The 26,665-nt window shown below is 48.8% G+C and overlaps 1 protein-coding gene across 1 annotated transcript; it reads left to right on the plus strand.

The window, feature by feature from the left end:
• The first annotated feature begins 35 nt into the window (after positions 1-35).
• LOC146183778 (uncharacterized) lies at positions 36-23,569 on the plus strand. The gene is made up of 3 exons (XM_084608761.1): positions 36-213; positions 9,809-10,026; positions 22,879-23,569. The coding sequence occupies exons 1-3, from the start codon at positions 36-38 to the stop codon at positions 23,143-23,145; spliced, it is 663 nt and encodes a 220-aa protein (XP_084464887.1). The 3' UTR covers positions 23,146-23,569.
• Positions 23,570-26,665: the final 3,096 nt, after the last annotated feature.

Genomic DNA, 26,665 nt, shown 5'->3' on the forward strand with positions numbered 1-26,665 from the left:
CACGGATGTCAAGCGCAGCTATGATCTGATCGACTATGGAAGACTGCTCCTCCCAAAACAACGCAGGCTATTACGTTTCGTTGCGGACATCTAATTCAACTTCTAAAGCTCATTTAATCCTCGCCTCGAACGACCGAGCGCTCCCATTTTTCAGGGGTTGGAATGTGAGCAGTACGTGTTGGTGCATTATCAGTATGGTCATCTTCGTAACAGGTAAACCCCTCTCGTCTTACTATCCACTTTATGCACATATGTCGTTTGCTCTCTCACCGCAGCCAACTGTTTATCCCATTTCATTTCTACCTAACTTTTTGTAGTGCAAACCCGCAACAAAAAAGAATGTTGGTGTGTGACTTTCCCGTCGTACACTAGAGTCTGACGGGGTGCGCGCTTTACAGGAGGCTTCGGTGAAGTGCTCTTGCGTTAGCTGAAACGCGGCACGGCAGGAAATTTGCAACGCAGCAAATAACCTTGGATAGATGGCTACGTACTTCTATATCTACATCTTTTGTTACCTACGCTATTTTTGATGTATGTACAGCAAGCAGCTGCAATCACTGGAGAGATATAGGAAGGGAGAAGCGCTATCGAGCTCGGCCATAGAGAAGATTGGCCACCCCAATAGTTACAGTGACCCTAAGCATTGCTTCTGTTCTTTGGTGATGTCTCGAGCGAAGATGACGTCATGGCGGTATATTTTAGGCCTCCAATCAGTAACCTAAATTATGAACCAGTAGGAGCTACCAAAGTGAATAATTAATGGTCATCGATACTGTAGCGTTGCCGGGAATTTCCTACCACACGCGTCATGATATACCAGCGTCTCCCCTGCTGACGACCAACGTCCATTATACGTTCTAACATGATCAAAGCTTCTGTGTCCATCGGTGATATTCATATATAGGACGTCCACGTACGGTAAAAATATTATATAGCGCAGACGTCTAGCTGTATATTAGGTTACTTTCAATGTGTTTTTATGGTGTTTGCCTGGAAGTACACCCGTCACCACGCTTCACAAGAATGCTTGAGCGCGTAGCCTGGACGAGGTTAAGCGCCGCGCAGAGATGCCGATGAGTCCGACCTCCTTCTAAAGTGAAAGTGCGCCAGCGATCTCCACAGCTGCCCCAAAACATAATCGTGCAGCATGACAAATCCGTCCAGGCCATGCGCTCGAGCATTCGTGCTGACGACTGTACATAGATGTGCTATATGCACTTGCGTGTGTATCTAGACATTAATATTGTGGTACCCTACAATCGGGTAACTGAATCGTATTTGAGTTCTAAGTATACTTGTAAAGTTCCGATCATATTCGTTTAAACTATAATTAACTCCTGTGTTATACAGCGTTCTCCGAATACATGTGTAGCCATATATATCAAAGCTTATCGGTCCAAAATTCATATGCACGCTCTGCATATAAGCTGCGTGATATCCAGAAATTATTATTTATCGCGCACAACAGGAGCGCGGTTATTTATCGCGCACAACAGGAGCGCGGTACGCCCATCAATATGCGCGTCCATCATGCATCACAGTGATCTCACGTGCGCGTGCGCATAAAGCCGACTATGCGTGACCCTCCCCCCCTCCCCTACACACACATGTACTCATATTTTTTTCTTAAATTGGTTCCAGACTGGACACATTTTTTGCCATTAGCAATGCATGCAATGTAGCACGTACGTACATCGCAATAAAGATGTGTAGAATGTAGTGAGATCAATGAATGGAGCTTGTCTACGAACACAACATGGCAGCAGCTATACGTGCGCTAATTACTTTAATGTGCTGGCGCTCATTACTATTTCCAACCGGAAACTGTCGATTAAGTGCTCGACTCCACAACACAGAATGGATGAATAAAATGTCTCAAATTCATTTAGATAAATTTGCTAAGCAACATTCAGCAATTGACTATAGCCCACATGGGGAAGCGCTTCATACGGTTATAAAAGCGTAAGTGAGGGCAGTCTGTTGGTGTCGGGTGAATGAAAAGAGATGTGTGTTAATCGCGCTGTTAAACCATGCATCTCATTTGTACCCAAACCAACTAGTCCAGTTTTCTGTCCTCCAGAAAAGAAGTAAGAAGCGTGCTTCTGTTGAAGTAGTATTGAAGATCTCTTAATTATGCAGGTGTTATGATGTAAATTGACGTTATGATGCGTTGTACAGTCGGTCACTTTTTTAAACATCGCTTGAGTGGCGACTGCTGCTCTGGATGACGAATGAGAGGAGGAAGCATGAGAGGACAGCGGCACGCCCACAATCCCTTCTGTTGCAGTGAGCGTCGTCTGCTAGGCCGTTCTGATTAATTCGAAGTCAAACGGCTGTTATATGTATCGAGGCCCAAGACGCTGCGACATTTTTTTTTTTTTTTTCATTGGCTGCACAGAGTGCGGTTGAGTGCGGTTGATATTTTCAATAAATAAAACATCCTGCGTAAGAAACCAGCTGTGATCATTACTGGCGAATAGATAAATAGAGAGGACCCGCAGTATCGGTGCATTGAGTTAAAAGATATGCTTGAGACGGTACCTTCAGACACAACCGGCGCTCGCCTTGATCAAAGCAAAAAACACGCAGCGAACAAAGCACAAAAAGAAATGCTCAGAACTCAGCCACAAACTTGCTTCACGGGGGTTGCTTAGCACAAAGCGGAACAGCCAAGCAGACGACGCTGGCTCCAGCACCATTATTAGAGAGATTTAGCACACCGTGATCCGCGATCCGCTACCGTGGACCGCCACCGCGCGTTCCATTGCGCATGCCCAGGTCACTTTGATGCCGATAGATGGCGCCACATACTTGATGTCGGTAAAACCCCTCAATAAACTAAAAGTAGCGCCAACATGTGAAGTTTGCCGCCCGCCTCCTCTCCGGCGCTCTCCTTCGTCGTTCGACACTCTCATTGGCCGAGCGCTATCACGTGCTCGCGCGCGCTTATTTTTTTGCTGGGCGCGCAGCTTCCTCCTTTCCAGCGGTGCGGGCGGAGCGCGCGCGGCACATATCGCCGTGTGTTTTGCTGCCACGCGGACTGCAGCTAAATTGTTCTCCTCCGCCGGCTAGTTATTTTTTTTTTAAGCATGTTGCGTACTTTGGCCGGCGGCTGATAGAAGCAAGGAGGTGAAGGCGAGTACAACCAACGCAGACATCACGTACGAATGGTGTCACACACTGACAGTTGAAAGCGGAACCGTATCAGCGCAAAATATTAAAAAAAAGAACTGCTACCACGCTTCCCAAGTTTAACGGTAGCTTACAATTCATTCAAACCGGCAAAGAAACCACACGGACTGCAGCTTCCGCCGCCTAGTTAAATTTTTTTCAAGCCTGTTGCGCACTTCTATCAACGGCTGATGGACTCAAGGAGGTGAAGGCGAGTTAAACCGACGCCGAAATTGTGTACGTATGGTGACACACCATGACAGCTGAAAACGGCACCGTCTCAGCACAAAATATTAAAAAAAAAGCATAACTGCTACCACTCTTCCCAAGTTTACCGATAGCTCACAAGTCAGTCAAAGGTGCAAAGACACCACACAGACTGCAGCTTCCGCCGCCTAGTTAATTCTGATGTGCAGCTGAAGTTGAAAATACATGGAAGACAACTGCTGCCACACTTCCCAAGTTTACCGGCCGCTCGCAATCCAGTCAATGCTGCAAAGAAACCATACACAGACTGTTGCTAAATTGTTCCTGTCCGCCACCTAGTTACAATTTTCTTAAAGCATGCCGCTGAGCTTGGCCAAGGGTAACGAACTACGGACACACTGAGATGACGGCGAGTGGAACCAACGCTGAAATCGCGTACATGTGGTGTAAGACACTCACAGCTGAAACTATTTTGGCGGGAAATCCCTGTCAACATTCGGTAATTATGTTTCAACAGTGAGCGATATTTTAACCTGGACACATTGCGACAAAATGCAAGCTGAAATGCTCTGGTGAGACCCGGCGCCAGCTCTTTTACCGGCGCGTGCGCCCACCGCGCGCACTGATTGAGACGCCCGTGACCAGCGCCTGCTCCGGAGAGCGCGCGCTAGTCGCGCACCTCGTAGGTGGAGCCACGGTCGAAATGCGAGAGGAGGAGCTGCGCCGCCGGAGGAGAAGAGAGGAGATGGCGCTACTTTTAATTTATTGAGGGGTTTTAGATGTCGGCACATTGACCTGGCGCTTCGGAACCAATCAGCTTGAACGCCCCGCCCACGAGCGGTAGAGTGTCACGGTGGCGGATCGCGGATGACGGTATGCTAAATCTCTCTATTATTGCAGCATGGTGACGCGCGCATCCTCTCTTCCTCTCGCGATATTCGCTCTGCTTCATCTCGAAGCCGCTGCACCCGAAAATCGACGTTCGCACGATACTTTTAAAAATGTGACCGACTGTACAATTTTGTACTCCAACACCAATTCCAATGAACAGCATAGTTTTTATGCATAGTTTGCAGGGGCCGTTTTCCACTATCTGCTACAACGGCGTCTGTATTACAGTATTGGTTCATCTTGAGGAAATTATTCTCCATTTAAGGTAGACCGAAGCGGTGGCCTTGTGATAGAGCATCCGCCTTGCATTCGCGAGGTACCAGGTTCGATCCCTGGTGCCTACGGGTACGGGTACACGATTTCCCGATACGTTGTGATCTGCTCCTCTGGGGCGAAATGCTTAGGAAAGAGGGTCATCGATCAAAAAGTTTATTAACGTTTGCGAGGGTGTGCCTCTCGCAGAAAACGGTTCCAATGCATCGCTACATATAAGCAATGTCCGCCAAACGTAACTATACATAAATTAATAACGAGCACACGCCTTGCGAGCGCAGCTTCCTTTTATTCATTCCGTCGTTCCCTCAGTCCTACAAGCTCGTCGGATTTCTGGCCACCAATATTTATTCCGGAAAGCGGGCTTCTTCCGGAATGCCAGTGACGCGAAAGTAAGCGAAATTCCCATGATGGCGGCCATCGTGCCGAAACTGTTTTTGCATGTGGGGCTGCCGCGAAAAGCGAAGACGTCGCCGATGAGGTGATCTTATCTGTTGTCTGTGCTGACAGCGACGATAAGCAGGATGCAAAAGAGGCTTTGCAATCGATAGAGCCCCACCGGGACTTCATTTTTCCCAAAGGTCCGGGCCCCACTTGGGCAGGGCGATGTGAAAGAAATATGTCGTGAGCCAGTCGAAGCTGACTGATTTTTTTCTCCTGCAAAGACATTGTAAGCATGCGCCTTCTTATTTGTATTCGTCCCTCCTCTCGCTTCACCACGCAGTTACTCGCCGCTTACTTCAGATATTTTCTTCTCATTAAATGATCTGAAGTTTTCCTTTCTTTATTTCTGACATAACTCGAGTTATGCTATAACCGATTGTTATAACCATTGTTATAACTGATGGTACTTCTGTCATTTTAATATTATTACACGGCTTTATTGTACCGAAAAGGTCCAATGTTCACTGGCGACGTCTGAGATACAACGTTTAGTCTTGTTTGCGTTTTTAAAGTACATAGTAGTTCACAGGCTTCCGGACCCGCGAAGGCCGTCGAAGCTGGTGGTCCGAAGGCGCCCCACGTGACTTTTAATTGTGCGAGACGGGTACGAGCATAGCCTCCGAGATCACCTCCGCGCGCACGTTTCTCGCGAGGGTGATCTCGGAGGCCATGGTACGAGTGCTCGTTGTCCGCTGTCGCGGCTGGTGCCGGAAGGGGTTCCTTCCTCATCGTCAGAGATAACGCAAGGCGTCCTGGCCTGTGCACGTGGTCTGCGTGTGTGCTCCACAATGTTCTGAAGAGACAAATAACTTGTAGGACAGCGGACGGCGCCGGAAGTGCATTGCCAAATGATATTTGCGCCAGCCATCGGTGCGCGCCCACAGATGATACGATGGTATGGCCCAACGCCCTGACGTCACGCCTTGCAACGCGTCAGACCGGCGGAGCGCGCGGCGCGTGTAGCCGCTCCGGCTACACGCGCCGTAGGGACATGTTGGGACATAACGCGCAGGTACAGTAGGTTTTTTTTTTTTTTATGTAACTTGAAAAACAGGGGGTACGGGCAGGAGGCTCCGGATGGCATTTTTTTTTTCAGTTTGTTCCTGTTTGGAATCAGGCCACCGTCAATCTATTGGGAAAAAGAGGGGAGATGCGCAACCACCGTTCATGAGCTTCGGCCTCACTGGAAATTCAAGAGCATATTACCCGAGAGCATGCGCCTTCTTATTTGTATTCATCCCTGTTCCCCCCTGTCGTTTCGTCACACGGTTACTCACCGCCTCCTTCAGGCTGACGCAGTCTGCACAGCAACGAAAAGAGTCACGAGGACAACTAGCGGCTATGAGTGTCGGCGCAGCATGGTGCAAAATTATTATTACCGCTTTAAATAATTAGGAAGAGTAAGGTGGAGCTCCGGGAGGTAGCGTTCCTCGTTATTATGCGGCTGCATAACCGTGGGACGATTAAGGAATGCCTTTTCACTTGTACACTTATATTTCTTTGTGTTAGAAGTGTTCGCCGGCCGTTACTTCGCAAGCCTTATTTTGCCGATCGACGCACGAGAAATACATTATAAAAAAAAATTTGCCGCGGTATATATACACTCAGAAACAACTAGCGGCTACGGGTGGTGCATGCGCTGCCTGGTGCAAAGTGGTATATTATGACCGACTTAATTAAGAAGGGAATAGTGGAAGCTGGAGAGCGGTAACACCTCCCCTGCTCTTACGCAATTGCAAACATGTGAGATGATTTATGAATGCATGTTCGTTGGTAGGGATATATTATCTTGAACAGATCTGTTTGCGAGCTATATGCATGCTGTGTAGCTGCGTTCCTGTGCAGATCCTGGGAGTGACGCAAAATTTCAAGGTACATTGATAGTGTCGAAATGTTTCGTACGCTCTCTTGTATAAGTCCTGCAGTCGCTTTGTGACCGGATTATGCATCAAAGATATGCATCACTACCTTACTCATGTAGGTTTAATTGCCACACATCACACAGAGGCAAACCAAGCAGGAAGACATATATACCTCGACAGTAGGAGCTGAAATAGCAAAATGCTCATTCACATGTCAGAAAGTAGTCTTTGTTTTTCCCCCGTGTTTTGAATGTATAGTATACGTTATACCAGTGAAGGGCCATGCGAAAGTGCGGAAATCTAACAGCTTTTTTGTTTCTTGCTCTCTCTCTCTATTTGCACTGCCAAAGTAACCGCTTCGGAGCTCATGGGTTTGGATCCCACAGGGAACATGTTGTTTCTTCTACTTTTTATAGTCAGTCATCTCCAAACTGCTCTATTATTTCACAGTGACCAACACCAAGATCGAATCGCGACCGTGGTAGCCACTTTTGGAAGCGAAAAACAAGGCGCTCGTGTGTTGTGGGTTGTCAGTGCACATTGAAGAACCCCAAGTGGTCGAAATTTCCAGAGCCCTCCACTACGGCGTCTTTCATATCCTGAGTCGCTTTAGGACGTAAAACCCCATGCACCAAACCAAACCTTTTTGTCTATCTCATAACAAGCCCCCCATATTCCCTACATTTGTTTGCGGACTGTAAAGATTCGTGCACTAAGATTCAATTGTACTAAAAGGTGTGCGCGCTCGACGGCCACTGAACGGCGGGAAGGTCAACAGCACCACAAAGTCAGTGTCAGCGCGAAAGGAGCCACATGGGGACGAAATTAATCCACAGCTCCACTACGGCACCCCTTGTAGCCCAAGGGCACCTTCGGGATCTTAAAAACGTGCTTTTTCCTGCACTGTCGTGTTTTGTCAGCAGCCCCTCCGGCATATTCCGCATATGAGCCTGACAGTTCGCGTTGTCGGAGCCACGGCCGGGCCGCCAACAATGCATCTATACGGTACGGCACAGGCTATAGACCTGCTCACAGGTAGCGTTTCACTGTATGTAACGGTGTCTCGGCATCAATAACTTTTCCCTGTAGAAAAAGCTTGGCTTCCGATCTGCTGGGAAGTTGCGTCCAGCATGCCTCCTGCCGGACATCAAACACTGAAGTACGCAAGACGTGGCAGTCGAACGTCTAGCTTTATTACGCTATGATACATGAATGGATCTGCGAGTTTTATGCATCACAGGCGAAATATAATTTCTGGTGATGGAAGCGATCAGCGCGGAGTCTGGTGACTCAGTTCAGTTCAGTCGTTCAGGCGTGTCCGACTCTTCGTGGACCATGTCACGCCACGCTTTCCGGTCTCTCACTATCTTCCTAGCATCACATAACTTCATCTGCAGCGCCTCGAGGATGCCATCCAACCATCGCGTTCGCTGCCTACCCCTTCCCAGGTGACCTTCAACCTTTCCCAACATCAAATCTTTCTCCAGCGACTCCTCTCTTCTCATCAGATGACCAAAGTAGCTGAGCTTTAACTTTAGAATTTGACCCTCCAATGAGCAGTCAGGGTTTATGGTCGACAATATCGACTGATATGTCGATATTGTCGCATACGCGCAGGCGTTCTCGACTGGGCTCCGATGATCAGTGGCATTCTCCACGTGTCACCGTTATAATACAAAGTCCAAGTAATAACATAAACCATTTGCACCCGTGTCACCACGTTCCATCGAGACAGTATGACCGTAGAAAATGTCGTCACGCTGCAGAAGCACTGGGACTCTTCGACGTCCTTATATCTACTCTCAGAACTATGGCGCGCAGGTGAAAGTCAAGGGACAACTGCTGCTTAAAATCATTCCCACCGAATATCTGCAGAAACATCTGCATACTAACGAGAATATTTCTTGAGCATGATTCTCTTTCTGCTACGCTCGTGAACTTCGTATTTTCTCAGTCTCGTGTGAGTAAAAATGATAGCCTAATGTGCTAGCAACGTGGCCTAGCGTGCGGCGTATGCTTTGTATTAAGTGAATGGTATACCCAGGTGATACCTGCAGTGCGAAAATAATGCCTGTCGCCCACTGAGTGTATTTCTGATTGCGGTAAACGCGTGGCTAAAGCGAAAGGAGACACCCCTCCTTCTTCGAGCATGGCTCTCCAGCAATACACAAGTTGAACCGCTGAATTAATAAACCTCATTCCGAAAAAAGAAGTCAGCCGGTGTTTAAACCGATTAATACGTACGTACGAAAGCACTGATTGGCATGTTTTTGCTTGTTAAGCTATGAGAGGCTTACAGAGAATTTGGCAAAGTGCGCCTTCCCTGATATGAAAACTGGTTTGTTTCGGGGAAAGGAAAGACGCATGGTTTGTCTGGCTTGTCGGTAGACACCTCTTTTGCTAATGGCATACAGTTGGAGGTATACATCCAGCTGGCCTGAGACGCCGCCGGCCAACAACGTCTGCCGGCCTGCGTCTGAGGCGGGGCACCCGCCATCCATCCCAAGCGACGGAGGGCCGGAGCCTCTTCATCCGCTGGAATAAATAAAAAGTTCTGCTCTCTCTCTCTCTCTCTGGAGGTATACATATGTCGTCGGTTCGAACACCTATCGCAGGCTAGCCTCCAATTTGACTAGCATATATCCAGCCTGAACGCTACACAAAGAACGGTTGCGTCACAATTTTGACACAAAATCGCGTGGTAATTGTTCCCACTTCCTGCGGACGAATTCTGTGGGCGCCACACATGAGCCAGGCAAGGCGTTCAATTCAGCACCAGCTAACAGGGTCTGCACCTGTTCCGATAAGTTTGAGGTAAAGCCTCCCTGGCACATGCTCTAGTTGCGCTCACTACCGATTTCTCTCAGCCTCATACTGACGAGCAGAGATATCGGGACCGAAACTATGCTGGTTGTGGTTGTGGCTTGAAGCTTGCTGAGGTAACGCCGTTCACCCCGCAGGTTCGGGCGTTCGCGGCTCCCCAGGCCGGGGTATGGCGACCGGTGGCGGCGGCGCTGGCGGAGGGGCCTCGTCGGTTGTGGCGGCTGCCGCCGAAGAGCGCCAAAACCTGACCTGCTACACGTGCAACTCGCAGCTTGAGGGCGAGGGCTGCCGCTTCCCACACAACATGAGCCTCGCTATGAGGCGCACCTGTCCACCCTCGCACCGATTCTGCACGGTGAGCCTATCTTGCAAGATCTTCCTGTGAACCAGAAATTGCTGCAGTATGCCACTGAGACAAAGGACCCCCCGCAGCCAATGGCATGCACGGGTTCTCGTGAATGGTTTGCAGGAAAGTAGGGAGGAAAAAGAAGAGACACTGCCCTTTATGCCCTTGCCGGTGCGAGCGCGTTGCTTCATCGTTCCTTTCCTTCACTATCCTCTACTGCAGAACCACTGAAAGTTGTCCACGAGTACCGCAGGAGAAACCAGATGAAAGGAAGTTCATCGCGGCCTAATCGGAGGCAGCCGCGTGGCATCACGAGAGTCGGTCGACGCCATTGGATGAAGGACCTCCTTTGAAGCATCTGCCGCTTGTCTCTTCAGTTTGTATCAGACTATATAGCATTTTCTAGGTCCATGCAGATTCGCACGTGATCTCAGCACGCTCCTAGCTGTCTACTCGCGCAAGAAGGGGTAGCTCCAAACCGCGCAGCGTGGCGGGTGTGTCCATCCACTTGTAGCGCACGCAGCGCTGTTCCCAACTATATATGTGAGGTATTCACATGACGTCAAAGCTGACGTCAGTATGCAGCCTGCGGTATCTTTGCGTCCTGTTCTGACCAGTACGGTCGGCGGCTTAGCTTCTCGTGTGCGTCCGTTATCTCTGTCAGTCTACGTCAATGCCAGCATGCAAGGAAAACTAAATCGGCATCATGAGTAACAGTTCAAATTATCCGCAAAGTCTGCGCGATGTGGACAGAGACCGGTACATAAAAAAAAAAGAAAATAACGGTGGCACCGACCCGTTTACAGTCGATGCGCAACTGCGTTAACGTCGACCTGTTGCCGCGCATAAATATGTGCGACATTCACGAGTCACTTGTGCTACGGACGAGCTTCGTCACAAGAAATCAGCTGAAAGGCTACAGAACATTACGCAACTGCGTTACAAGCGGTTGGTTAAAGAGTCGCGGTTGAAGCAAGACGAACTCGCGCTTTGCGCAATTACCCGCGGGCCGTACAATGCTTATCCCAGCTAAACCGCTAGCCCTTGTAGCTCAAATTTAGCACAGAAATGGCATTTTGTAGTCAGTATTTTTTATACCAAACTCGTTTGGTGTACGCCTCATTCGATCAGAAGAAATCAGGCGTTTGCATTGTCTGCGACGACAACGAAGCAAGAGAAGCTGCTGCTACAGCGATGGTTCCGGTGACGCCACCTCGTTACGTTGTGGGCTCGAAATTATTTTTTGGAACAAAACTCTTCAAATATTGTGCAGTTTTGGCCAAACTAAGTTTCGCTTGCTACAATTTATAAATAAGTTTATAAAGCTCTGCCCGCCTACGTTCTTTCGCCGAATATTGTTTCGCAGCCGATACAGACGATGCGACCATCCGACTTCTTCTAATCTAATGAGGCAGGTACGCTAAACACAGAGCTTGTCGAGCGCTCCCTTCGAGGCTTGGATTGCCGCAAAACATGAAAAAGAGGTGTTGGCGGCGCACGGCATGCGCATGGCTGGACACGGTGATGAATGTAGCCACGTTGCCGCGCTGATCTGTTACTTTGAGTGCGGGAAAAGCAGTCGTGCACGGATCGTACGTGGCAACAGCTGGCAACATCCGGAAGATTCCAGCCAGGGCATTTTGACATAGATTTCTTATCTTCCATAATACTTGCGCGGTTGAGCCGTGCCAACTATATTGACGTCGCACCTCGTTGAGTTGTTCCGTTCGAGCGGAGTCGTTCGTGCGTACTTTCGGAACATTAAAAAAGCCGAGGTCGTTCGCACAGCTGTTCAGTTTCCGTTTCTTGCACTGTGCACGGCTATTACAGCGTACGACAGCTCAATAAACCATAGCTTTGGATGCCACTGCTAGTGGGACCCCGCGCGCGCACGACAGCACTTGATACGTACGTTCACCCTATTCTTTTGGTGGACACAAAAATGGCCGACTGCGCCACAATTAACCATAATGCACTGCGCACGGCGCGTTAGTAAATACCCCCTATACGTACATACATACATACATACATACATACATACATACATACATACATACATACATACATACATACATACATACATACATACATACATACATACATACATACATACATACATACATACATACATACATACATACATACATACATACATACATACATACATACATACATACATACATACATAGCTTGAACCAAGGATGAAAATTTTAAAAAGTTGTAGTAATAGTAGTACATGGCCATTTTATTGGAAAAAGTTACACAAGGAAGTGAAAATATTTTTTCCGGGCCCGGTATCATTATCGCAAACAGCGGAAACAAATTGACAGCGAGGGAACAGGTAAGGGAAAGCAAGAAGGGAGGTAGGGAGAAAGGACAGGTTAGATGTATACAAAAAAAAGTCCATAAGCCCAGCGTCCGCCCCGGTTGCGCGCCACAGGGCATCCCTCCGCGGGCAGGCGATCACAGACCGGTGTAGGGACCTGAGTGTGCGGCACTCTTAATCATCTCCTGTACAAATGCGGGCGGGCAGAAGGGGCAGGGGGTCACACACCGCTTGCGCTGTTCCTGTGGGAGAGCCTTCGAGGGTTCCTACGTGAGCAGCGCGCCGCCGTTGGAAGCAAGGGAGCCGCACACGTGAGAGCACACAGACACGCGCACGATGACACATTCACGCGCGCGGCCCCTGTGCCATGTCGGTGTATCCACCGGCCATAGCAGCAACGCTCACACTCACGTGTTGGGACTGCTGATGCTTCGACTGCCATCAGGTAGATACGAAGCGAAGTCCATCGGAGCTCTCGGGATAACGCGACACGCAGCAGCTCAATCACGTGGTTCGTCGTGTCCTCAGGCGGCGCTGCAGTGGTATGCATGGCTGGCTGTGTTGGGCTGCCGCCGTTGCTGGGTGGAGCGTCTCGCCGCTTCGGCGTATACGAGCGCCCGTTTGTCGGTGCCTTGCTTTGTTGTTGCTTGCTGATCGACGCCGCCTCAGAGCGGATCAAAGTCTAAACCACCCTCCTTGGCACCGACGATGTGACCAGAATGGTTGCCACGCGGCGCTCTCGCTGCCAGTGAAGGCACGTGAGGTCCATGGCCGCGTTACCACCGTCGCAGTTGATGCACCGAGGCCTCGGCTTGAGCAAGCGTCGCTCACTGTACAGCGAAGTGAAATCAACGGGACAGCATTTGTCATCATGTAGCACTCCTCAGAGTATTTTTACATTCCGCTCAATTTGTTAATTAACTGAGCTTAATTCTTAAAAATCTTTATTATTCAGTTTGGGACCAAGTGGGTTCGGAAACAGCCTATCCAGTCTTTTACTCTACCTGTGCCTCCGACGGGGCCGTTTTCTTCGGAAGAATTTTTTGTAGGTCCTAGGTGCACAATCACGTGACACATGAGTGACGTAGCTATACGTCACATACACGAATCTTGCGTAGCTTATCTTTTTTTTTTCCATGAGAGAGGCGCGCTGCTCATTCAAAAGGTGCGATGTACGGCAATGTAGAGTGCGCGCCGATTCTGTGGGTTCGTAATTTTTTGCTTTCGTTCTTTTTCTTTCGGTGCCTTGGTGGAGTGGCTGGTATTTGAGGCGTACGCATTGATTCGGAGTCGTATCGTCTCCTTCTGCGTAGCGCGCTGCTGGGATGGTGTGTTTACTTTCCTCTTTCTAATGAAACTTAATATATTTGCAGCCCCGCCTTATGTGAGGCTGCAAATATATTAAGTACCTGCCTATGAGTTATTCGCACCTACGCGCACCCACCCTCATTTACTTTAGTAGTGGCAGGAAAGAAACAACTGTCAAGAGTGAGATCATCCTCTAAAGGGTGCGTAAACGTTGACGTTTGGAATTACGCTTTGAAGTTATACAAGATGTTGTTTCACAAAAGGAGTTGAGGTACAAAGCGGCCGATTGAACCCAGTGGACGCGCACAGAAGCAGTGAAATCGTAGCGCTCCTTCCGCTGCGCTCAGGCCATCGCAGCCCATACCTCACTGCTACGAAAAAAAAAATTAAAAAGGAGGCAAGCGTGCATAATACTGGGCGTTTTGCCGAGGGTAGGTAGCTCCAAGCCGTCACTCGTTTGTTACCGCACCGTCTGCACTGGCAAGCCTGCCCGCCCCTCCTTTCCGCACTGCTAGGGACAACATTGCTGGCGTTTCAGCTTTAGTTAAGCCTAGTGCGTACGCGATAGCTTCATTCGCGTCCCTCTCCTCGGCCTTCATGCTGCAGCAATAGACTGGCGCGCTCCGCACTCCTGTTTATAGACTCAGTCACAATGGGACGTCAGTTGTCACGTGACAATGGACCTTACGCCCGCGTCATAGTTCATCACTTTGCCCTTGACCTTTGACCTTTTTACCATGGGGTGCGACACCGTAGCGACACCACAAGTGTTTCGTGGTTTGACCTCTAGCTCAACTGAAGGTCAAATTCCTATGCGCGGAGACATTGGCCTTACATTGCGTAGTGCAGGTATAGCTTCGGAAAAACGGAAAGAGAAGGTGTTTGCTTTGCTCGAAGGACGACGAGACGGGGGTTCTTGTCCCCCCCCCCCCCCCACACACACACACAAATTAGGCGGGCACAGAGGGCAGCTCGAAGTCACAGCTCGTTTGAACCTGCTTCGCTAGCCTGCCTCCCGCAACTTCTCCTTTTATCGTTCCCGCGTATTGGACTGAGAGAGGTCTTGTAGTCTCTCTCTCACTCCCTCTGAATAGATTAAAAAATGACTGGGGCAGGACATGCAGAGACAGGCACAACGTCACTTTTGTGCCACGTGATTGCGCGCCCAGGACCCGAAAAAAAAAAATCAAAGAGCACTGTAGAATATACACTGCAGAAATGCGAAAGCCTAATCACACGGTGCATCACATTTGCTGTCATTATCATTATCAACTAAATACACCGTCATTATCATTACTAATGCCATCATTGTCATTATCACTAACTGGAGCGTCATTGCCGTCACTGCTATTATCCTCACGTCGACAGGAAGAATTATGATGTGCGTGTCACGATCCTGGGCGTGGCACAGTTGTTTAAAGCGCTTGCTGGGGATCCAATGAATGGTGGTTCGATTCGGGTTGGAGGGAGCATTTTATTTATTTTTACCTATCTTCCTTACGGCTGACAAGGACAATTATGATGAGTATGGTTAGTTTCGGTTTCTAGTGATGACGTCATTTGATTGACAGCTGTAGTGTGACCGGACGGATGCCGACAATATGAGCCATTAAAGGATTTCGCCTTAATATCATCTTGTTTAAAGGCGAACGCCTTTAATGCCTCATGCGGTGTCCAGAGTCCGGTGTCCTGTCCTATCCCACTATAGCTGTCAATCCTTCTGACTTAGCCGCGTCGGGAACGTGAAAAACCTCTCTTAATTTTCCTTGTCTAGCGTCATGTCAGCGCGGTTGCAACGGAAACCGCCACCACTTGTTAGTGGTACATAGTGATCGATAATGGTAGTGGTAGTTAGTGATATTGACATTGAGATTACTGACTATGATGTCACCAGGTCATGACAAGTCGTGATGTCATGGCCGGATGTGAAGTCGTGATAGTGGAAGTTAGTCATATAGTGACAGTGATGATGACAGATATGACTGGCTATGAATTGGTGACGTCATGTGAAGGCGTGACGGCATGACAAATTGTGACGTCATCATGTGATCACTTCAGACCATGTCTAATAACCGGAACTGACGTCATGATGACGTATAATCCAGCCATGACGTCACGCCTGCTCATGACGTCACCAGGCGATTCACGCATATACGAAGCTGACCCCGCCGGGCGTCCGATTCAGGTGTCCGTGTGGCGCCTTTCATCTGGCGCTTCCTCGAACGCCGCACCACACAGCATGCGGAAGCAGACGCAGTACAGCAGGCATCAGTGGCGTTTCAAATCGGTTTAGAGGAAAGAAAAGGCGCAATATCCATCACAATTCTCCACGGACACCTTAACCGAGCCGTAACGAAAAGGAGGAAGGTGGGAAGAAAAAAAGAGAAATAAGTGCCGTGGTGGACGGCTTCGGACCACCACGCAATAGTGGCTTTCGGTTCATCGCAGTTTAATGTCCTTCCGGCATTTGTAAAAAGCCCACGAACTATAAAAAAATGTCACGTGACTGCGTTGGTGGTTTTAATGTTGCAGCGCTCCCAACAAAGTTTGGACGAACAAAACGTATGCTCTGACAGCGCCGAAGTGAACGGCCGAGCTTGAATTAGGCGACTGAACTGATTTTTCTTGCTTTTTTTCGTTGCCAGTAATAACTCGATAAAAGCTGCGTCTGAGTTGGCTGTCGGTGGCCGGCCGATCGTTTATCGCTGATAGTTTCGCGGGCTTTTTGTGCTCTTACTGAATGTGCTGACACATTTTAATTGAGTCTATGCTGACAGTGGGTATTCGATTATCTGTTCCGAACTGTCCGGGACTACTTGCTCCGGCGTTCGAATTTCCTCAGGCAGCCCAGAAGCCCCGCCGACCAGTAAAGCTCTTGAGCTGGCGGCCATTTTCAGTCAGACACATTCTGAGAGCTTTTCGTATCCCTGCATACGATATCATGCGCTGAACATTGACACAATCTCTACGCAGTTGTAAGACCTCTGAATCTTGCGTCTTCGCTTTCTTGTCTTGAATATCATTACACGCAGAAGCATTCGGACCCCCGAGCACGGTTCGTTGGTTCGTGCTGCCCATGTAGTTCTTCACCTGTTTCTGGATCTTTCCGGCACGCAGGTCTGAAAGCGTCGTATACGAACCGCTTTATTCTGGAGCAGCTAACGCTTGTTGTAAATTGTAACGCTTTCGTCAGCTTTCGAGCGCAGTGAGCGGTGTCCTTGGCAGATCTTCGGGACCAGCAACGGGAAGAAAACCCTGCCAAACTGAGGCCTGTAAAATGCTTCACATCCAGGCATGTCACGCTCCGTTCGCGAAAGGCACCTGTTGATTCGCGCCTCTGTTATCCATCTTTAGTACGCCAAAAGATAAACGTGCGCGCGGTGTCACTGCGAAAGAACCGAGTTGCGGTTTGGTGATCGTGGTAACTGCAGATGGTCGGTATCGTCTGCTAAGAGCAAACGATGGAGGGGGCTTGCGAGTTCACGTGACCGTCACGCTGCCTCCTGTCGGAGCGGAAGCCGAGACCTGTCAGCAAGTAGTCTGGGACTAGAATATCGAATCGCGGCCGCTCAGCTCATGACAGTGAGCGTGCACGCTTCGTTGGTCCAAAACGCGTTTGGCAGCGATGTAGTACGGTTTCGCAAGACCAGTCATGTGTTTGTTTTTCATATTTTGCGTGCTTTTTTAAATGTTAAAAAAAAAAAAAAACAATCATGGAGGCGGTACATTAGCAGAAAAAAACTAGGTCTGTTGCATCTAAACTGCCTCTACGACATAATTACACATTGTCCTAAATTGATTAATAAAGATTTTACAGAAATTTTTGCTAATTAAGAAATTACCTGAAATAGAAAAATACTCCAGGATCATTACATGAAGACAAACAATAGAACGTTGGTTTCAGCCAACTGCAGTTTTCCGCCTTTTATTTAAATCCTTCTTGGCTGAAGATAAGTTATATATATATGCGGAGTAGCGTTGCCTTACGTCGTGACATCAAGAGCGCTGCATTTTGGTAGAGAGCGCGGTTTCAATTTCCCGGCATCGCCCTCGTCGGAGCCGCCGCCTTGCTGGATTTCCGCCACTGCTCATTACCATGCCGCCGCCAACTGAGTCTACCTCAATGCTTCTCATCACTTATAGTCAGGCGGCTACAAGTCAGGTGGCTACCGGCCTTTATCCATTACACCGGGAGCCCCGCTCTTTCGCTGGCGCAGCGGGAGATGATGTTGACGACTGGCTCCACTGCTACCAACAGGTGAGCCGCTACAACCTTTCGGACTTCGCAACTCAGCTCGACAACGTCGTATTTTTCCTTACTGACACCGCCCTTATCTTGTTTAAAATCACGAGGACACGTTGACGACATGGGAATGCTTTGTCTCTGAACTTAAACATTGTTTCGGCGACTCGTCAGCACGCAGGAAACTGTCCGAGCAGACCCTCGTCCATCGTGTCCAACTACCCTGAGAGACCTGCACTATACCTAAATCGAAGAGGTCCTCAAGTTGTGCAAGACGATAGACTCTCACATGTCGGATGAGGACAAAATCGGGATCTTCTGAAGGGCATTGCACGTACCTACGTGTGCTATACGTGTGTACATGTGAAGGGCACGTGCCTATAGTACATAAAGACTCCATTCCAGTGGACATCTGAGTGCGACTCGTCTTTACAGCAACTCAAGTTCCCATTAACATCGTATCCTATCTTACGGCGCTTCAACCATTCTGCTCCAAGGGAAGTGCATACTGACGCAAGTGGAATAAGCATCGGTGCTGTCCTCGTTCAGCGCTATGATGACCGCGAACATGTGATTGCTTGCGCCAGTCGGACTATAAGCAAGAGTGAGCGCAACTACACCATCACCGAGCAAGAGCGCCTGGCGGTTGTTTTCGCCGTGCAGCGGTTTAGCTGCTACCTGTACGGACGGCCTTTCGTTGTAGTAATAGATCAGCATTCCCAATGTTGCTTACTCAATCTCTGTGACCCGTCTGGTCGCCTGGCCCGCTGGGCGCTTCGCTTACAAGAATACGACTATACTATTTCATACAAGAGTGGCCGACGGCACGCAGATGTGGACTGCCTCTCGCGGTTGCCCCTTGCCACGACGGAATATGACGCGGACAACTTCGACCATTATATCGCTGCTTTATCTACGAGCTTTCTCGATATTCGTAGCTTCCGACAGAGCAGCACAGCGACCAGCACCTGGAGCCGTTCTTGAATGCTGCTCAGGACCCAACCTCGAACAGCCAGTTTTGTCTACGTGATGGCCTGCCTAGCTATACAAGAAGGTTTACTCAGACAGTGGCCATCGTTTCCAGCTGGTAGGACCTGAAAACCTCCGTCTTTCAGTTTTACGCGTAATGCATGACGATCCAGCTTCGGACACTTGGGATAGGCGAGAACTTTGCACCTCACTCAGGAGCGATTCTACTGGCTCCGGATGCGCCACACGATTGGCCAGTATGTGGCCAGCTGTCCTGAGTATCGAAGTCACAAAAGTCCTACTGGTGTAGCCCCCGGAATGCTTCACCCTGTAACGCCGTCTAAGACTCCTTTTGAGAAAGTCGGAGTTGATCTTTTGGGCCCTTTCCCAAAGTTGCAAAAAGGCAATCGTTGGATTGTTATATGTGTGGACCATTTTACTCCCTACTGTGAGACGGCCGCTCTTCCCGCCGCTGCAGCCTACCAAGTGTCTCTTTTTATGCTGCGTTCAGTCATCTTGCGACAGGTCCCCCGAGAGTTGTAATAAGTGACAGAGGTCGCCAGTTTACTGCCGATGTAATTGAAGAACTTCTCCGTTTATGCGCATCTGATTTCAGGCATTCGACCCCTTACCACCCTCAGATAAATGGTTTAATAGAACGAACCAATAGAACTATCACCAATATGCTTGTAATTTACTTCGCTTCGGATCACAAAAACTGGGACTGTGTTCTCCCATTCATCACATACGCATTCAACACTGCCAGACACGAGTCACAGGATACAGTCCGTTCTTGCTCCTGTACGCCACTCCCCTCGACACACCCTCGACCACATCCTCCCATTTTCCACTGACGGCGACCCGTGCTCAGCGGAAACTCTCTGCTTGGCTGAAAAAGCGCGGCGGATAAGCCCGACTGCGGACTTTGGCTTCGCAAGACAGACCAAAAGCTCGCTATGACGACCACCGTCGCCAGATCACCTACCTCTCCGGTGACCTAGTCTGGCTTTGGAAACCTATGAGAAAGTGTGGCTTACACCAGAAAATGCTGGCACGCTACACTGGCCCAATGTGATTTTAGAACTACTCGGTGAAGTAAACTACCGAATTGCACGCCTTACAGCCAATGGGCGACATTCGGCGATGACTGAGGTGGCGCACGTCGCCCGCCTGAAGAAGTATCATAGTCGTGACGACAACACCTGACTCGCCCGAAGGGCTATGTTCGAAAAAAAGAAGGGGGGGGGGGATGTTACAGACTAGATGAATGAAGAAGAGGAGGAACACTGAGGAGTTTCTCGTCTTCCCTCTCTCTCTTTCTCCTTTTCTATATATATATAATCGCCGAAGTGAAGCAACCGCGCCGGCTTTGCAAATGAACTTATCTCGGACAAGCGAACTGATTTGTTGGATTTGCAGCTCTTTGACAAAATGCATGTCGCGAGCGAAGCACTACTTACCCATGAGAAGAGGTATCGCCACTGCAAAAGAAGGAACTGCCAGCGCTGTGACAGCTACAATACTTGTAAAAACATATGCAGCGGTGCTGCTTGTTGCTTGCCGCTGTAAAGGGAGTACAGTTGATCCCTGGTATAAGAACCCGGATATATCGAATTATTGTCTATGTCGAACTCTCGGAATAACTCCTTTAAAATCGCATGCAAAAGTATAGGAGTGGTGTCCGCCTTTATCGAACTCCCGTTCAGCAGAACATTCGATACATCGAAATGCGCGCTGTGCCCCTGTAAGAAACGCTTCTCCTAATGGTGCCCCACGATCACTTTTTCGCACACAGAGCTGGGCTGGTTACGCAGCTTCGGTCGCCTGCTGGCGGTGTTAACGATGCACAAATGCGGGTCTGATTGAAAGCAACTTTCGGTCTGGCATGCTTGTTTTTAACGCGACAGTGCTGTCATGCCGAGAAGCCGAAGTTCGATGCAGTGGTTGTCGTGCGGAGAAGCTTGCCTTGCTGAACCCCGAAAGCTTGGGGCGGCTCACTTGTGGCCTGCTTCGCTGCTTCAAGGAGACGAAGAAATTAACTGCACCGTATTTCAACTTATATTTATTGCGTTCATAGTGTACCAGTAACAAAATCAGACTTCTTTTAATCAGCAATGACCGTTCCCGAAGCAGCGTTCGCAGCAGCTTTGATGTCTACCGCAATCGGCGCAAGACGCGAGCCCTGTCACCTCAGCAGACACGCCAGTCATGGAATTACAGTAATGAAATTTCTATAATTTAATTACATTTTCGGTAATTTATAACGTAATGGATTACCTTTCTTGGGTTGGTAATTTAATAATGTAATGAATTACTTTTTGGTAGTAATTTTGCAGCAAAAGTAAATAATTCCTTTCGAAATTACTTTTACTGAAGTGCCCCACGACTCCATCAATAGACAACAAAGTAGAGTGCGGGGAAAGCGGAACGACGTGCGGCAAGCCGAAGCTAGCGTAACAGGTCGGCAAAAGGAGACAGAATTAAGTAGAGCAATGCGTCTGAGAACTCCTGTGTAGCATGGTCATTCTCCCAGCAGCAGGATACAAGGCGTCAAGGGAATTCCGAATGGAGAGATGGTGCAAGAATGCTGGAGTTGAAAACTAGTTGGGTGCGCGACGCAGTGGCACTCCCTGTTGCGTCGGCTAGGGCACAGTGGTGCCTGGTTACACTTGTCACCACGGGGCGAGGGAGGATTGTGGAGGAGGGGGGGGGGGGGAGGATAGGCGGGAGGGCTCATGGCGGGAGCCACCGCGGCTCGTGGATTACTCAGCAGTGAACGCAGGGTGCCGACGTCGATTCTTGGCACTGCGGAACCAATAAATAACCTAGCTCCTTCGGGGCCCCTCCGGGCCAGCAAGACGCTGGGTTCGCTGGCCATTTCGCGACCGTTCGACCATGCTTCTGCCTTTCTTTTTTTTTTATTTTGGGGTTGCCTTGTTTTTATAATGGCAAGTTTTGTAGGAAAGAGGGAAGGAGTAGCTCTCTGGGACGGAATTTGGCGGGAAGACCAAAGAGTGTGTGTGCTTAGCGTGTGGAGATCAAGTTGTTTTTCTTTTTCTTACTAGCTTTGTTTAGTTTTTGCATGGATGAAAACTATGAAGTAATTTAAAAGTTATTGAATTACTCACTAGAAGTAACTGTAATATAATTTCATTACTTTTCAGGAGTAGTAATGAGTAACGTAATTTATTTATTTCTCTGCTGTTTTCAGAAAAGTAATTAGTAATGTAATTTAACTCCTTTTCAAAAGTAATTTTGCAATATATGCACCTCAGTATGCCCCTATGAATAAGAGTGCGAGCTCGCGCAACCTGGAGCAGCACTCAGAGATGCGCCTTTTTTTTTTTCCCTGATGCCTGGCGGGAAGAGACTCTCGATGCGTGGGTGTGCGCGCGCTCACGAGAATCTGTGCTCACGGCGAGCGATGGACTGCCAGCATGCTGGCGAAACGTGTATTGGAGTAAGGAGCGCGCCGCTAGCGTGGGTACACCGTATGCACGTTTCTGGGTTACGGAAAGTTTCATCTTTTGGCGTGTTTTATGCATCGAATTATTTCGCCATCTCCTTGGAGTTCGATATACCCGGGATCGACTTTAAGGAATAGTAAGCGGAACTCTTTTCAAGCTCGCATTAATTGCGCCCTTACAGTACCGAGATAACGTAACTGCCCCGTATGCCTCTCAGGTCATAGCGAAAATAATCAGTGTACATGCTGTATTTGCTGTCAACTTCCCCGTTAGGTGTTTCACAACACGGCAATAGCTTTGGAGGCTCCTGCATTAAGCACCCGGCTCTACTGGAAAACAACATTTTGCGAACGTAAATTGTAGGCTACAAGCACGAAGTGCGGGTAAAATTCTGGAACTATGTTCAGACACCCTTTATTATCCGCAGCAGAGTACCCCCCCTTCCGATTTCTTCGCCGACTGTTCTGAATGGGCAAATCATTGATGCGCGAAGGTGTGAACTCGGGCTGTGCCAAGGGCAGTATAGCGAGGACCAACATTGTGCGCAGGTGACCCGCGTGGACTACAGCGTGGACCCCGGCGGTGCAACGCGGGCCTTCTCCATCGAGCGCAACTGCAGCGAGCATTGCACCACCGAGTGCGTGGCAGTGGGCGAGCGGCTGCGGCTGTACATGTGCCGCTCCTGCTGCTCCGACAGCTTCTGCAATACGGGCAACCAGGCCCGCGCCGCGTTGCTCGAGGAAGGGCGCGCGCTGCTCGCCTCTCGAAGGCTGGCCGTGCCGCTGCTCGCCCTGCTGGTGGCCGCGTGCATGTAGGCCGGCCCAGCAGGAGAGCGCAAGTCCGCTCGGCGCGTTGATTTCCTTCAGCCCCTCAGAATCAGAAAAAAGCATTCCTGCATGTGCAGTCGTCAGTGTCGCGACTTCATTTTTCGTCGTACATGTTTCAGGCGCGTCAGAACAAAGGCCAAGCGATGCGCTGCTCTCACAAAGACCTTTGAGTATATGGGGCAGTCACTTCTCAGCAGGTCCAGGGCTGCTCAGCAGATAATGGTTGTAATTGGCGAAACCACTATTTAGAAGTGACGTCGTTTTTCGCAGCGATCAAGTCACCCGATGATTTGCAGCGGGGAGCGGCGAGAGTGGAGTCGTAGTACGCGCATAATCATTTTTAACCTGGAACCGTCACTTCCCTAAGTTTTGTCTTTTTGTACCTTCTTGTCGCGCTCCGCCATCGGTAGAAAACGAGAAAAAAAAAAATGCCCGTGACGCGCCGTCAGCGCATTTTCTCTGCCGCAAGTTCTCCGGGAGTGTGTTCTTGTGAGAAGTAAGTGTATGTACCGAGGAGGTTACCACTTCCTCGGTATACATTCGCCGAATCATGCACAGGGAATAGGCCTGGATAGTTGAGGTATAAGCGTCGTTAGCCGGGTTTCAAAGGGGGACTTTCCTCGCGTTTCCCTGGTTCTGAACAGCAACCTCGTGCACATGACAGGATATATCGTGACGGCTTGCTAAACATGTTTAAGTTCTGCTCTTTCCCTCATTCACATCCCTTGCTGTAGCGAGATGCCGGCTGATGTGCGATGTGCTTAGACTCTGGCGTAGACTTAACGCTCTAGTCAAAATGCAGTCGGCACCTTGGCAGTAAAAACACCATAAAAGGATCACCGCATTGCTGGAACAACGCGTACAAGCTACAAAGTCTACAGATTATTCACTATGTTATACTCATTTACCCTTTTCCTCCAGCATTTAAAAGTGAAATGCTAGCCAATTAAATTAAATATAAATACAGGAACGGTTCATCGAAGCCTCCAAAATGCTGCCAAATGCTTCATCACGTCATCTAATAAACACTGACATCGTCTTCATAAAAGGCAGTTATAGCCGTTATAAATGTTGCTGATTGTTAGGTGGGAGGCCTTGGGAGGCCCATACTGAATTTACTCTGTAAGTGCAACAGCAAAGAAACGGGCAGAAATCTTAGCTTAACTACGATTGCAATGCGAGCACAAGTTGCTGCTTGTATTCCTACTGAGCTGTTTTACGTGGTTGTGCTTGTCGTTTTCAGCGCAGAAAATACTTGTTAGGTTATAAAATAGCTATATTTCGGTCTGTCTTCCTCTCAGCAGCCTGTTTATGTATAAACCTCGCTACAGTGAAGTTAAGTTGTCCGTTGAAAGTGAAGGGCGCACTGCTTCTTTGTATAGTTGTAGTCGTAGCGAATTATATAACGGTATATGCGTCAAGGCAAGCTGCGTTTATTTTGCTTTGTGCATATTACTTCATCGTGTGCCGTTTCGTCTAAATAAGACATAAGTGTACTCGAAACGCTAGGCAAAGGCTGAGTGACGAGGCGAGACGCGCACACTTAGTAACTGGAACTCCGTGCTTCCCTGTCAAGTTGAACATCCACACGCTTGTGTGCACCATTCAATTTCGTGTCCTCGTTGTTACTGAAAGAAAAGAAAATGAGCAGACAGGTAATTGAGTATCCCTCGTAACACCTATAGATCGCCGGGCAGCCTTTAGTCCCGTTCCCCAAAGCAATAGTTTACGCACTGTTTACTTGAATAAATATTAATGAAAAAGCCATCGTCTTCCACCTGAAACCCAACCTTCCGGCTTGCTCAGGCCATAGCGTAGAAACTGATGGGGGGGGGGGGGGGGGGCAATGCAGTTGTCGAACATTGCAGAGCTGTCCGTATAGTTTGGCTCGCGGCCCTGTCTGTCGAGGTAGGAGTCAATGCGGCTAGTACTGGGTAAAGAAACTTTGTGCCCGAAACGTTTAGCACGCGGTCACTATTGGTGTCACAGAACGTTTATCACAGCGATGTCACTCATCACATTAGACGTTTGTCCTCACTGAAAAAGGTGATCTGTCTGACGAGACTAGTTTAACCGCGAGCACTGACTGTGTGTGTGCACGAAGACGCGTGGCAAGGATTACAAGTGACCAACTGACGGTCCTTGACTCGCTCATGGCTTCGTCTACACTGGTGAGAAATCATGAGGCAGGGCTCAAGATTTCGACCGAACGGATATAATAGGTATCATACTGTCGCGAGCCTAGGGATTGGACGCATCCACAGTACGCACAATGCGGGAAACGCTGGACGCGACCGTCCGCAAAACCTCTGCGAGGACGAATTTGTCGTGCAGGGTAGAAAAATGAATGTCTGCCAGAACATCCTGTCGTTGAATTGTCTCTGTTTTCCGCTATCTAGCCGCTGTTTCCCAATTGATGCAGTGGCGAAGTGGGCAGAGGTTCCGCATTTCGAAGCATTTACTTTGCGCATTTAGCGCGTGTTTCCTATTTACGAGCATTCGCGGTCACTGACCTTGCCAAAGACCTTAAGCAAAGTTTCGGAACTCGTACTGGTTTCTTGCTCACCACTGCGAACCGACCTTAAGAGAAGCAGATGATGTAGCTTTAACCGGTTGATATAATTATTTTCCATAAGGCGGGCGAAGGTGTCCCTTTGATATGTTCAGTGTATATTCGGCCTCATCTATATTACTAAACATTCCAGGTGCAACCACGCTGACAATTTTATTTCGCTGGCGCTATGAAAAATATGTACTCCAGTTAATGAGAGCTACGTATTCCTTCACGGCTGCTTCTCCGTAGAGAACTCAAGTTCTTCACATAATCAGTGACCAACGAGTCATTCCACTGTACACTATATTGTGTCAAACATTCCGTTACAATTTTCCGTCTTATTTGGCTTGTATAAAGAAGCGAGTGTAAGTGCAAACAAAAACTGTGGGTTTGGTTTGATTCACGGTGTTTAACGTCCTAAAGCGACTGAACTACTACGAGGGACGTCGTAGTGCAGGGATCTAGATAATTTCGACCATTCTTTAACGCGCCCTGAAATCGCACAGAACTCAGCCGCTTGGCGTTTCGCCTACGACAAAAACTCGGCCACCGGCATCGAACTCGATGCTTCCGGCCCAGTGGTTGCAGTGAGCCACCGCGAAGGAGAAAGAGCTGCGGATTTATTCACTAAGTCTCTTTAGCGCGAGCTGGTTTTGTTAGCGGGCTCTTCGATAAAATATCGGAATGAGCCGCAGAGAAACAGATCGGTTAGAAACAGGAGGAAAGTGTTAGGTCCGCGAAATACTTTTGTCGCGTACACCTCTTGTGTCCACATCATTTACTATACCTTGTATTCGTCCTTCGCGACATGGGACTACTCCGTTGTGGAAGTTCTTTCTTTTACGGAGACAAAATTAAGACATAACTAAGTGTGCGCATTTTTATGCCTCTGACCCTTTCAATACAGTGAAACGTTGAAATGTGGATTTCGTTTGCAGTTGCAATTTCTTCGCG

The sequence above is a fragment of the Amblyomma maculatum genome, chromosome 7 (genome assembly GCF_055883805.1).
Source record: "Amblyomma maculatum isolate TAMU_Amacu chromosome 7, ASM5588380v1, whole genome shotgun sequence".
NCBI classification, from domain to species: Eukaryota; Metazoa; Arthropoda; class Arachnida; order Ixodida; family Ixodidae; genus Amblyomma; species Amblyomma maculatum.

Coding starts and splice junctions, on each gene's coding strand:
- LOC146183778 (XM_084608761.1), top strand. CDS start 36: ATGGAAGACTGCTCCTCCCAAAACAACGCAGGCTATTACGTTTCGTTG. Junction 214..9,808: donor TATGGTCATCTTCGTAACAG/GTAAACCCCTCT, acceptor TTCACCCCGCAG/GTTCGGGCGTTCGCGGCTCC. Junction 10,027..22,878: donor CCTCGCACCGATTCTGCACG/GTGAGCCTATCT, acceptor CATTGTGCGCAG/GTGACCCGCGTGGACTACAG.